Raw genomic sequence first — 14589 nt, forward strand, 5'->3', positions numbered from 1 at the left:
AATGCTAGTTTGTTTTAAGTTAGAACACTTTCTAATTCTTCTGAGTTCATCGTCGAGGATAGAATAATCTCACTGGTTTTGAACGATTTATATATATAATAATGTGTATATTTATTTCATTGTTTAATTATTTTAATAACTTTACCAACAGTAGTAATATCCTGAACTGTTTGTAAAGTTTATTGATAGTAGGTTTTTAGTTTTGATATATATTAGAATTTTTTTGGTTATATGTTTTTGTGTGTGTGCACGCGCGTGATAAATAACCATAATGATACTGATTATCAATCTCTATCACAAACATTTAATATTATCTGTCTACTATTATATGAAAGTAACTGTGTGTGTCTGTACGAGTTCATTCCTATGGACTCGAAAACGGTTTGGCCGATTTTTATGAAATTTGATACAAAAATGTTTTATGTGTCTGGTAGTGTTCTTAGATAAGGTTTGTATCGGAATATCTTGGATAAGTACCAAAATTGATAAGTGGAATAATTCGATTAAAGAAGGAACAGGTGATTTTGTCCAAAGTTAACCCTTTACACAGCTTTACATGACAAGTGTATTTGAGAAGTTTTATTATCACACAAGCCGAAAGGCTCGACATATAAAAATCAACAGTAGAACCTTTGATATGACAAAGGCGCGTTCGAAGTGAACGTTTCTATTTGAATCATAAGTGTATCATAATACTTGATATTTTCATTTTAACATTTTATACAAGTCATTATCACCGCACAAGTAGTAAGCCACTCATAGAAAATCAAATGTAGGTTCTTTGATTTGACAGAGGCGCGTTCAAATGAATGTTTCTATTTAGAGCACAATTAAATCATGATACTTGTCTTTTGCATTTTTAACTTGATATATAAAAAAATTTGTATAAAAACAAGAGTAGATTATTTACAGTGCAATGTAGACTACAATGTAATGTGACAATAAATATATGGGAATGTGAAACATTCAAATTTCAGTTTCTAATTATTTATTACAAATATGAAAACACAACTGTTTTTAATGTTGACGCAGATTGAAATGAATGCTAATGCGTTCTAAATTAAAAAAAAAATAAATAAAACTTTTTAAAAAATCCTCTTTCATAAACGATGACGAAATTTGGAAAAATTTTGCAAGAAATGGATGCCCAAAACAAAAAATCCAGCTTTTCCAACGTCTTTCAGTGCTATTTCGCTACATTTTGTGACTAGGAGCGGAGGACCACTTAAATATTAAAATAAAATATTTTTAATCGTTTTTATACTTTATACACTCCTATAAACACGAAATTACTTTTCTAAACGCATACATGGAATAAATTTGAATTCTCTTTGAATACATGGAATATATATTTGAAGTCTTTTAAGAGAATTAATTCTACAATGAAAGTCACTGATGATGTCGAGAATTCGAAGAGAAGATCAATTAACAGATCCCTTAATCAATCTTATATATAAGATATTGATATAAGAAATGCGTCTATCGCTCCATGTTTTTTAACATCTGGGGAGCTAGTTATCGTGCCCAGAATGTAACAGCCATTCCAGAAACATCCCCACGACACGGGCACACTCTTTCCCCGGCAAATTATAGTGGCATAAAACTTCTACCTGATGAAGGCTGACGGAACGAGAGCATTCTACTCTGTAGATTAAATTAAAGTTTCCGTTCGAAATTCCGTGCAGATTCCAGAGTTCAACAAAATACACCTGAAGAAGATCGAAAGTTATGTCAGCCGAAACGTTGCGAGAATATCACTCGAAATGAGTACAATAGACCGAATAATACGAAGTGGCATTGTAATAACACAGATGTATGAGCATCCTGCTTCGGCAATGTGGTCGAGGCTGAGGAAATGAATAATTTTGACAGCAACAAAATATACAACGGAAAACCATCGATTATTTTACTTAGAAAAACGAAAACAGAAACTTAAAAAACAAACAAAATTTATTTCAACTGTGGCAAGGAATTAGCATAAGGATTGCAATAACAATAAACATTTCTTTGAGAAAATAGACAAATGATATATGAACGTGTGCAATAACAGCTGTCGCTGAGGTCAGCGCAAATTTCTGTATTATTTTGTAATTTAATGATCTTACATCAGACTGCTTAGCAGAAATATTTGCCTTATGATTTGTTTAACATAAACATACGTCAGTCGTGATGTTGACAACAGACGGATGGCACAGTCGCACTACTTCATATTGGATTCTCGCATTTATCCCATCGAAAAGTTGATAACCAAAACTATGTATCTAATCAGTCAGTTTAAGAAAATGTAATCGATATTTCAGTTTAATGAAGGGTTTATGCTATTTACGAATAATCTTGTAAATATTTTTTTAAATGTATAGAGTGTACACTAGAATGTGTGCGATGGTGCACAGTTATTTCTATGGCATAGATAAATACTATTCTTAGGATCACAGATAAAATAAGTCTGGATCTGGTGTTGCTGCATGCACCAACAAATCTTTTTTAAAAATTACACTTAAAAACGAAAAAAAGATCTGAACATCATGATTAGCAGGTGCTCCTTGATACGTGATCCGGGTTTCTTATCCTGTATGAACGTTGGTCCTTCTGATTTCAGGAAATACAAGCAAATACGTGTAAATAAATATGACTCTAGCACAAAGATCACATAGACGAAGAAAAGGAAATTAGTTATGGAGTGCTATTACAAAATCAAACTTTACACAAAGAGGCTGTTTTACATATATAGAACATAATCCGATAATTATGTTAGCAATTGCCCATGTGACAAAATATGCGACTGAAGTGATTGTGTTCTTGAGAATCCCTTACCACAAGTGCTACATCTGAAAAAAAAAATTACAAAAAAGAAAATTATAAAAAAAATAATGAATATAGATTTCATGAAAGAATATCTGATTCACAAGGCAATAGAATCAACAACACTACCGGGATGGCACAAGAAGAGTGGTGATCAACTAAGGATGTGGCTCGCAAGATCAAAGTTTACTCGGAAGCTATGACTGTTTCTCACGTTTTTTGGTGAGGAAGCAGTCGACAGACGAGGATGGAATGCTTTTACTTGTGATGTGGCAAATTCATTTGAAGCAAACTCAACCCACCCTGATTGGATGCCGTCATACGTAAATACGTATAAAAGAATACTTAATCAACTTTATGCAAAGATATTGCATGTGAATATGTGTATAGATATTTAAAGCGATTGATATATATATATATATATATATATATATATATATATATATATATATAGGTGATGAAACAAGTCGTTTCAGAATTATAAGCTATGGAAACAAATACTCATCAACATTCTTTAATGTAAACATTTAACACATACATGTGCAATGGCGCACTGTTATTTCTATGGTATAAATAAATACTATCCTTAGGACAGCATCACAGATATAATAAGCCTGGGCCTGGTGTTGCTACATGCACCAACTAAAAAACAAAATGACACCTAAAAAATCTATAAGATCTGAACATCATGATTAGCAGGTGCTCATTGATAGGTGATCTTGTATTTCAGGTAATGCAAGTAAATACATGCAAAGAAATATGATCAGCACAAAGATCCATAGACAAAGAAAAGGAAATTAGTTATGAAGTGTTATTACAATAGCAAACTTTACACAAAGAGGTTGTTTTACAGATATAGAACATAATCCCATAATTATGTCAGCGATTGTTTAAATATGTTGTAGAAAGAGAATGAATCAAAATGTTTTCACAATTGACCATATTTTATTATATGCATTAAACTATTAATTATACTCAACAAAACGATACAATAAAATTAAAAAGAAAAATGACTTAGTTATTATAACAGTTTTTATAGAAGGTTATGCAAATGAAAAAGACCTTTGAATCTGTCAAAACTTTAAGAATATTTAAGCTTATGTAATCTAAGGATGATCTAAGTTTTTATTACATATTGATATGTAAATATTTTAATTGCATTTATTAATTGAAAGTTTTCAAAATATACTTAAATATATACAATTGAACAGAAACAATAAGGTATTAGTAAACCAGGTTTCAGGATAAAGTTTTTTCAGACAGATGTAAGTTTTAATATGAGTGAGTCCTTATGGAAATACTAGACATCTAAAATTGTCTTAATTAAGATCTAATAGTTTAAATTCGTCGCAGTGTTTACTAAACATGGCCGCATATGTTGCGAAGTCATCTTCGTCGTTTTTCATATTCAAGCCTTTCCATCATTTATGGAATAAAGTGACTTTTGGACTAAAGAATTATGTAAGAAGCTCCACCGTATTGGCGAAATATAGCTCCGAAGTTTTACGTGGCAAAATAAAATCCACGAATTTATTATGTTCAGCAGTCTCAAATTTTCCTAATAGCAAGCGATCATTTTCTTTCAGTGCTGATAGTCTATATTAAAGTCCTTGTATCTTCTGTAGTAAGCTGAAAATGACTTATCTTCTAGTGTGTAGCAGAAGTTATTAATCTCGTTCTATATTGAGTCTTGTAAAAATTCGGTATTATTCTCAGTTTACGCATTATTTTTAAGACTTGGACAAGTGGTTCCTCCATGCGTTGTTGCCGGTCAAGTAACTGTTTTGGCAGTTCTTAATTTTCATGTTGTTAAACCTGTAATTTGTTTCGTCTTTTTTCCTAGCTGCTATTGTTTGTATTTACTGGTTTTCATCCGTGCATTTCTGGTGTTCAAATAATTTCTTTTTCTGTTGTAGTTATTGTTTTACTAACTGTTCTAACGCTGTCTGCGCACGTTCATCCTTGTATGATTGGTAAAATTAAAAAATGTACAGATTCTTTTATTGTTTAGTAAATTAAACACTGTTTAAATAAAGTTTTAGTCTTTGTAGAACAACTGGGGGAGGTGAAAAACCAATTCAGTTCCAACTAATTTTGGCATTAAAAAACGTTGTACTTAGCTGCATTAACAGTTTTAATGTCCCGCTTTAATTCATAATCCTTCCAATGTATTTTCTTCATTAAAGAAAAATTACGCGAAACAATTGTTCTGAAATATTTAAGAGCGAAGACAAAAAAAGAAAAAAAACACGAGATCCGTATCTTTTATTCCAGTGCAAATTCACTGTCGGCTAACTGTAGTGGAAAAACAGAAGAACAGCAATAAATATTCTGTCTCATATTTTTCTATTACGCAGTTTTTTTTTTTTACTTTTTTCACCGTTGATGTGTGTTCACTCTGTTAAAAAAAAACGTTGTTTTTCCAGTCAATGTAATGGTTGCAAATGATGTGTTTTTCCACGCCGAGCCCACACTTAGTTTTCTTTTCAATACAAAGACGCTTCGTTGATATTTTGTTAGTGTTTTGGACAGTCAGTGTTTAATGAATTCCAGAGTTCTTCATCCGTCAATGTTATAATTACACTGGGGTATTTAAACTCGATACCTGCCGTAGTTCTTCGAATCCTAGTTTCGCCAGGATTCTATGAACACTGGGGTGTTTAAACTCAAGTTTCCTTCGTGGACTATTGAATATAGGTTACTACTCTCATAACCTTGTTTAAAGTATTACAAGAAAAACAGAACGCGGGAAGAAAGTAGTAAAATGTGGGCATACAAGAGCATACAAAAGTGCGAGTTGTTGGTCCATCCGGCGGATAGCGACGGCCTCCTTACGGCCTTGTCTTGTATTTATTGTGTTCTAGCCTGGGTGCCCGACGTTGCCCAAGTGTTTGTGTTACATGATAAGGGCTGTCCCCTTTTCATGTAAGTAAAAAACATGGAATTAGTTAAATGTAAATATGAAATAGGATAGTCAAGTATTCGAACTTGCGAAGCTAGACTTGGAATTAAGAATTCCAAATCATAAGTTAAAATAAATACAGAATGTTATTGAAAATAAGGAATGTGGAATTGCCATTGTTTAGCTCACAAAATAGTTAGATATCTGTTTATTGAAAAAGTAATATAATGATGAATTTGGTTTGTTATAAAAATGAAAATTAACATAAGGAATTTAAAAACGGACAATGGAAAATGTTATTTGTAAAGTGGGTTACGAAAATTAGGTTAGAGGGTCGGCTTTGTAAGAAACATGTGAATAACAATGCATGTTTAAACACTGAGGCATGTCGTGCCATGTGTTTTCATATGCACGTGCTTGGTCATGCAGTGACGTCATGAGTTATGAATTCAGTTAGAGAAGTCAGAATCAGAATCAGTCAGAGAGAAGAAGCCAGAGAAAGGAGTCAGATCAGAGAAGCAGAGGAGATCAGACCGATTCTCCGTTAGAGTCAAGGCTCCCTATAGAAGCGAGAGGGTTTAGAGATAACCCTGTAACAACTTTGAATCCCTGAAATACAAAATCATGTCCGACCGGTCGAAGAAGAAATAAACGTATAATCATATGTTGTTATAACTGCCGTCTTTCTGTGTGCATCATTACAACGAAAAAGGTAACGTGTTTATATTATATGCACAACTGTTAAACGTAAATTCCAAATACACTATCTCTCGGTCTACAGGCTAGGCTCTCTTGTAGTAACAGGTACACTGTTTATTATATATATACAGAACTGTCTCTCTCTTTATATATACCCTGTTTATGTCTCCAATATGCTATCTCCACAAACATGAACATCCTAAGACAATATGAATACTCCCAATGAATATATATAATATCTAGTATCTCACATGATCACACGCATGAACACACTAAGACTCTTCCTAATAGAAACAGTCAACACCAAAGAACAATACATACGTCATCTTAATAACACCCATTACATAACATTTGGAAGTGTGCTGAGCAAAAAGAAAAGTGGTAGTAGGCAGGTAGGCTCGAACCCGTACCGCGAAGAAGGAAAAGAACGTGAAAAACTTGACAACTTTGCTGCTGCGCCAATCGCCAAACCGGAAGTGATGTAGGTTTAAATTAAGGTTAGTCAATCTTAAAAAAGATGGGATAACTTTCGGAAATATCGGCGAAAAAAGCGGCCCCTCCCTGTAGAAAAGTGGCCAGTTGAGGGTGAAGGAATTAATATCTTTAGTCAATTTTTCGATATTTGTCGTCCGATGGGTCGGGCTTCAAAACGATACCAATCTCATGAAAATTCCTCGCCTCCATCGAACGTTTTCGGTAGACATACAAACCTAAATACATACATGGATGTAAACAGACAGGTAAGATTTATATCATAGATGGATCAGTTCATTCGTAGGTAACATAGGTAGTTCCACCAAAACAACGCTCAAATGTCTCATTTTTGTCCAAGGTCCAACAACGCCAAGAGAAAAAGAAATTAGATCACGTATTCTAAGAATACGTGATCTAATTTCCCAAAATGTTGCACTCCAAATGGTAACGGAGGAATGCCAGCGACTAATAAATATTTTTTAAAATAATCAGATCGAAAAGAAAAGCATACCACAGATTGAGAAACACCGCGCACAGTCTCTGAGTTGCGTTTGCACACGCGTTTGCTCATACCAATATGTCCACCAGCGATAACATAAGGAATTACATTACTATATTTTCAGAAAATTACTTATTTGCGGTAAATTTAAATACGATATTGGTTTTCAGCGTACCCGAAAAAGGAAAATGTTAATATGAAAACATAGATTAGATTTTTATCTTACAGTCTGGATAAATTTTTACTAAGTGAAGAAAAAATATATGCAATGCGTGTGGTGAAAAGCATATAAAAAGGACTATTTCGTTAAGGAGTCGTAATCGAAAGTGAACGTAGCTTTCTTTAAAAAAACAAGATGATGGAAGCGGATCAAAGAAGGAAAATAAATGGGTAGATCGTGAAATTGTTACGCAATTTAGGAAATAATATCGCTATAATAAACGAAGAAATTTGTGGAAATAATAGGTTTCCACGGTTAATGAGTTTGAAAGGAAGACTTAATTGTAACATTTCGTTCATGAGGAAAGCTCATATCCAAAGTGTACATACTTCCGCGTTTAAAAAATCTTTTTGGTCTAGACTGGATTGTACTGTTCCTATTTACAATGCCTCCCCACGGGAGACACCAGGGTCGTTTTTTAACGTGGAGAAAAGGAACAAAAATAAAAAATTGTCTCAGTCGTGAAGGATTTCTCCTCCACTGACAGAACAAGAAATTGAAGCGGAGCATCTGAAGAAGATACTACACTGTGATCTTGTCCCAAAGGCCAAGAAAAAAATTGTACTGTTTATTTTTGAGAATTGCTCATTTTTTTTCAGTAACAGCAAAAGCGTCGAATAGAAAAATATGTTCAAGCAAACGAAAGGATTTCATAATTCTGATATATTGCTACTAACATATTTATTCATTTCAGATTTTTTTTTAGTTCAGCGTTCATACGTAGTGCCAGTTCTCCCTTCAATTTTTTTTTTTTTTCAATCTTAGCGCCGATAAACTTTTGGGATTATTTTCATTAAACTTGGTTACTATTAATTAAAAATCTGATAATGCTAAGATTTAAAAAATTAGTAAATATTTTATCTTTGCTAGGATTGATCGAAAACGAATGACGTACTCACCAAACAATAATAGAATATTGTATTGTCGTTATCGTCGAATCTTACCTACTTTCGTCCTTTATTCTATTCACTAAGGGCGGGGATATGAACATTTTTAGTTTTTTTTTCTTTATTTCATAACTTCTGAGAATGATTCTTTCCATTCTCTAAACGAGAACTACTATGTTTGCGTCATTACTAAACTAGGACAAAGCATTGATTGCCCCTCTTCCACAAATAGACACTAGAGGGCGGGGGCTAATAAATAGGAGAAATAAAGTATTGATTTTTTGTAGAAACAAAATATGCTTAGAGAATGAAGTTATAGATAATAGGAGTGACGTGACTAACCGGTTGATCCGTTCTCTTGTCTAGCGAAATTATGGCCGAAATAGACGAATGCCTATCTACCAAGATCCCGTCCCGTTATATTTTATATATATAACTTAACTTTTTTAAAAGTTTATTATTGTCTATCTTATTTTTATATAGTTTTTTAACGTTATATATATATATATATATATATATATATATATATATATATATATTGCATGTTGTATCCACGTGTATTTCTTTTGATACATATAAATATGTAATGATAAAATAACAATACGAAAAATATATAAATGTTTATATCTTTTCATACAGAAAAGATTAATACAAAAACTATGTATAAATGTTTATATTTTGCACATATATATTTACACACACACATACATATCATGGGTCGTCATCCACGTTTCCGGAGGTGTTTTAACCCTTTTAACTGGGTTATAATTGCTGATTTCGTGGCTCTCTCGACAGAGGCGAATATATATTAGGCTTGCGTGTCCTACTTGATATCTGGTTCATTCTCTTAGTAATGTCTGCATTCTGAAGTCTTAAATTATTGCTAATAATTACTTACACCAGAGAGTATCCTATCTTTTTACGGTCATAATTCGTGCATGTACGGAATATTGTTGTCACATTTGTCTTATGCATCTACCACTGATTTCTCATTACTGGACAAAAAAAAATGCCTACGACCTAAAAGATCCCGCACTATTAATCAAGCTTCAGCCTCAATTCTGTCGCCACAATTTCCATCCTTGTGCCTGTTTTACAAGTACTTTAATAGAATGTGTTCTGATGTATTCCTGGCACATTTTCCCCTTCGACGTATATACTCCAGACTTAAATAATAAGCAGAAAAATCCTACCCCTTCACTGTTGAAAGTCCTAGATGTCAGAAAGGCTTCTATTATATTTTATTCCTTCGGACTGCTAGACTTTGGAATTGCGTCCCTGTTTTCCTGACTGTACTAACCTGCAGAAGTGCAAATGCCCGTGAATAGATAGCTTACTGTTCAACCCCTCACATTCCCCTGTTAGACATTACTTCTAATAGTAGCCTCTTACGTTCAAGTGACAATATACCTTGCTTGGGATCAAAAAGTTTTAAAAGCATCGCTCCAGTTCGACCAAGGCATTCTTCATTAAACAGAAATGTATTTTATTCAAAAATTAAATAAAATACGCGTTTTTCTTTTATTTACTAGAAAAAAACAACTACAAATTGCAATATTTATCATAGCAACAGCTAATAGCTGTCTAAGATGTTTACAGTCTAACAAGCAATTCTCGGTACACCTATGTTTGCATTTCGTCATTTGGTTCGGTCGCCTTGTAAGACTTCAGTATTTCATGCAAAGTTTATTTAAGAGGTTTCTCCAGCAACATAGTAAGGAAGAAATCAAATTAATTCGGAAAGATTCGTTGGTTATATGAACAGTACAAAGAAAGCAACAACTAAAAAGTTGGCAAGTAATTCTATACGTAGGCATTATTTAGCGGTCAATGACACTACAACAATTGATTGCCTGCTCTATCGCAGTTAACCGGGAGGAAGCTCACAGGCCTCCTCGCAGTCAACAACTCATTGTAATCTATATTCCACTGTAGAGAACCTACTTTTAATTTTATAAATTTCTTTATATATGATGGCTCGAATTAAAGTTTTAAAGACATAAGTCAAGTACCATGCTTAAACTGGTCTCTAAACAGAAATATTCATTTCGAACGCGCCCCTGATATATCAAAGAACCTACTGTTGATTTTATACGTTGGGCCTTTCAGTTTGTGTGGTAATACAATTTCTCAAACGCACTTGTAATGTTAGGCTGTATAAGGTGTTAACTTTGGTAAAAAAATCACCTGTTCCTTCTTTCATCGGATTGTTTTGAGTATCGATACTTATCGAAGAAATTTCGATACAAAACCTATCTAAGAGCACTACCAGGCACAAAAGTACTTTCATATGAAATTTCATAGAAATCGACCCAGCCATTTTCAAGTACGAAACAAACTCAGAGACACAGACGAAGTTCCTTCTATATAACAATATGTATATATTATTATTATTATTATTATTATTATTATTATTATTATTATTAAGAGATTTGCAAAAGTTAAGATTAGGTTTCTGAGTTTTTCTTAAAATCTAATAGTTTTACAAATAAATGTATTTACCACCACAAATAATTAAGGACAATGTACTTGTTCACACCAAACAAGGCGTGTTGCCACTTGGATGCGAGCGACTACTAATTGGAATCATGTCTACCGGGGAATATTTGGACTGTTGAGCCGCGAGATGTCTGTTCGCATTACATTCAAACTTCTACGTGTTAATACAGTTATGGAAGCAAGAAACAACTAATAGACTTTGGAATTCCCTCCTTACCTCACACGGACTGTTAGAATAAAAGGCTTTCTGGTATCTAGAGACCTCAACATTGAAGTGAGGAGATTTTGCTGCTTGTAGGGTTAGTAAGGAGTATGTACTTCAACAGGCCACAACTGCTAAGAGTTCAGAGGACATTCTATTAAAGTACTTGTGAAAGGGGCATAGGGATACAATATTGTTCAAGCTCTAACTCTTGTCCTATCGCGGCAATAGTCTTTAATGGAATAGGTTCGACAATTTTTCGACTCTAGGAATGAGGGACTAGTAGGAGATACAGTAGCCCAGATGTGACAACAATACTCCATGCATGGGCGAATGGTGGCTGTGTTCGCACCTGAAAATATCCTATATCTCTACAATTTTCTAGCTCATTGCTAAAGCTGCAAAAAAAAGTGGGCTTTCTCTAATGTCCTCAACGTATTATTAATGTACACTTCATCAATACATAATATACCACCGTTAATCAAGCGGTTCACGGATCGCCTAGTTTGTTTAATCATTCGTTAATGCTTGTGCATGTTAAATCCCTTTTTTACACACATTTAAAAATTAAATCTTCCTATCAGATTGTGATAATCTGATGTCGTTAAGGTAAAAAAAATCTTAGTATATATTTTGATTTGGAACTATTATTTTTAAACTGGATAAAATGTTTAAGTTGACAGGACGACATAATTTTAAATTAATATATTTTAAATCGTTACATTCGTTTCGTTGAATAATATTTAGCTGCTTATTTATTGTTTTAAATTGATACAATATTAAGGAAATACAGGAAATATATGTTCATGTTATTTCGTTCAAGAATACTTAATCGACAATGAGAATTATTTCACAAAAAAGGGCATTTTTCTTTAGTATTAACCATGAAAAACATTCGGGGGAAATATTAATAACATTAAATTATACAAATCCATCTAGAAAACACCATGGACTTTCCTTTGATCTCCGTTACTATTATACCATTCTGTTAGAATGAAAGTAGAAAGTGAATCATGGGTTTACTGTCGTCAGCCTCATACCACTTCTTTTTGGTGGTTTAGTTCTCACACTCCATGAGCGATATTTCTGACAAACAGGGAAGAATTGCCGTTTTCTGGGTCAGAATCTATTCCATCTAACACTTATCGTTGTCAAATTTTTTATCTTGAAAATTTTTTTAGTTTCTTACATCAAGTGGCTTCATGGCTTGTTTGGAGCGATTTACATAAAAATTAGCAAGAGATTAATATTAAAATAGAAGCTTTGCAGTATGGAATGACAAATTGACGATAACAATAAAAAGACTAGATATTTTAAATAGAAGTACTTACATCTTCGATGTAGGCTTTGAATGCATGCAATCGCATATAAAACTGTCATTGTAGGGCCACACTTCATCGTCGGAACAACGACTTACCTGTAAGCCTTTCAGACAGTGATTAAAACGACAAAGCTTTTGAAAGCGCTTATGAACAAATGATTTAATGGTTCTTTTATATGATAATATATTACGTAGGTGTGTCTTGTGAGGAATCGTGAGGAAAGCACTGCCGCTATATCCCATGAACGATCTTCATAGTGTCAGCGTAAGAGTTGACGAGTGATCCAAATCTTACAGAAAATTTTAAAAGAAAAGAAAAAAAATATTTGGTTATTGAAAAAAAAAATATATATATATATATATATATATATATATGTTGTATCCACGTGTATTCCTTTTAATATATGTAAATATGTATGAATAAAAAAATCAATACGAAAAATATATAAATGCTTATATCTTTTCTGTATTTATTTCCTATGTGTTGACGTGTAGGAATACAAGTCTTTTGAAAAAAAAAAAAAAACAAGAATATTTCTTTCAAAAGCACAATTTTCGACCGATCATTCACACTAAGGAAGAACAAAGGATCGTGCTTTTGAAAGAAACATTCTTGTTTTTGCTTTTTTTTTTCAAAATACTTTGTATTCGTACACGTCAACACATAGGAAATCAATACGAAAAATGTTTTATATCTTTTCTGTATTTATTTTTTATTTATACATACAAAAAATTCCAAAAATTAACGGTTTAAAGCTAAACAATTGCAGAATCTAAATAAAAAAAACATTTATTTCAAATTAAATTCAATATTTCGATTCATAACAGAATCTTCATCGGGGTTGTTTTTTTACATGCTATGGTGATGGTAAAGCTTGCACGTCTTCAGATATTGGTGAAGTATGTTTAAATGTCCGATGCAGTAAAAGGCGCCGGTCGAACGCGTATGTGTTAATAGAAAGAATCAAAACATTTCAGTGACTTTTTGGACTCCCTGTATTATATACCTACACTCCTATGAATTTGGGATTTTTGTGTATTGATATATATAAAAAAAGGCTTTAATATCTATTTAAAAAGAAAATACAACTTTGCAAATTAGCTGGATCTTTTGCAACTGAATGCAATTCCACGATCCATATAACATTCTTTTCAACATTCATTTTAATTCCTTATTAGTTTTTTTTCGATTTTCTTATGGGATGATCATCTTTTGTTAACTATTACGTGTAATTATATTCATGCAGATATTCTACATTATTTATACTTGCGTAATATTTACGTAAAACGGTTATAGTAAACACAAAACACTTTATATATATATATATATATATATATATATATATATATATATATATATGTATATATATATATACACACACTCGCGGCCGAAAATCTGGAACAGTTTAGTTTGTTTTTTTCAATTTCTCCAGAACATTCGGAGGGGATTACAACTAAACTTACACACATTTAACATATCTCTTATGTTGATACACCGTATTAATTACACTTCATTATAAAGGATAGAAAAAAAAGTTATGAACATTTCAATTTTTTTTTAATTAAAGTGGACAAAACCGTGAGACAAAGAAAATAAATTTAACAATAACATTGAAACATCAACATACCAAAATTGGTGGACACACATTTAATATCTAGTGAAAAAGCCTTTATTTTCTATAATTGCAGCGCACCTTTCACTTCAATATTGAAGGAGATGGCGACATTCATTACATGAAACTTTCGCCCATTTTTCTTTAAGTTTTAACCACAAATCTTCAGTATTGATAGAGTTTCTTGCACTCACACGGTTCCCCAAAGTAGACCATAGGTTTTCAATGTGGTCTAGGTTCCGACTCTGAGGAGGCCAATCAAAAACATCCACATTTTGCTCATTCAAAAATTCTATTACATGCTTAGCCTTGTGGCAGGGGGCGTTATCCTGCATGAAAATATGTTTATCACAATCAGAATTTCTTTTATATTGTTCCATTAACTATGGTGTTTAGACGGACCAAATCAGTCGTTCCTTCCCAAGAAATCATTTCAAACACCATTACGCTACCCTCCGTTTTCTTCGTGCA

At 32.7% G+C, this 14589-nt stretch overlaps 1 protein-coding gene across 1 annotated transcript in view; it reads right to left on the reverse strand.

Annotated features, from left to right (window-relative positions):
- Nucleotides 1-12671, reverse strand: part of LOC145284900 (chymotrypsin-like elastase family member 1) — a 102599-nt gene extending 89928 nt beyond the window's left edge. The window contains exon 1 of the mRNA XM_080133976.1: nt 12516-12671. Within this exon, the coding sequence (XP_079990102.1) occupies nt 12516-12582 (67 nt within the window). The 5' untranslated portion in view covers nt 12583-12671. The remainder of the gene's footprint in view (nt 1-12515) is intronic.
- Nucleotides 12672-14589: the final 1918 nt, after the last annotated feature.

The sequence above is a fragment of the Euprymna scolopes genome, chromosome 9 (genome assembly GCF_053919585.1).
Source record: "Euprymna scolopes isolate OS-2025 chromosome 9, ASM5391958v1, whole genome shotgun sequence".
Classification (NCBI taxonomy): Eukaryota; Metazoa; Mollusca; class Cephalopoda; order Sepiida; family Sepiolidae; genus Euprymna; species Euprymna scolopes.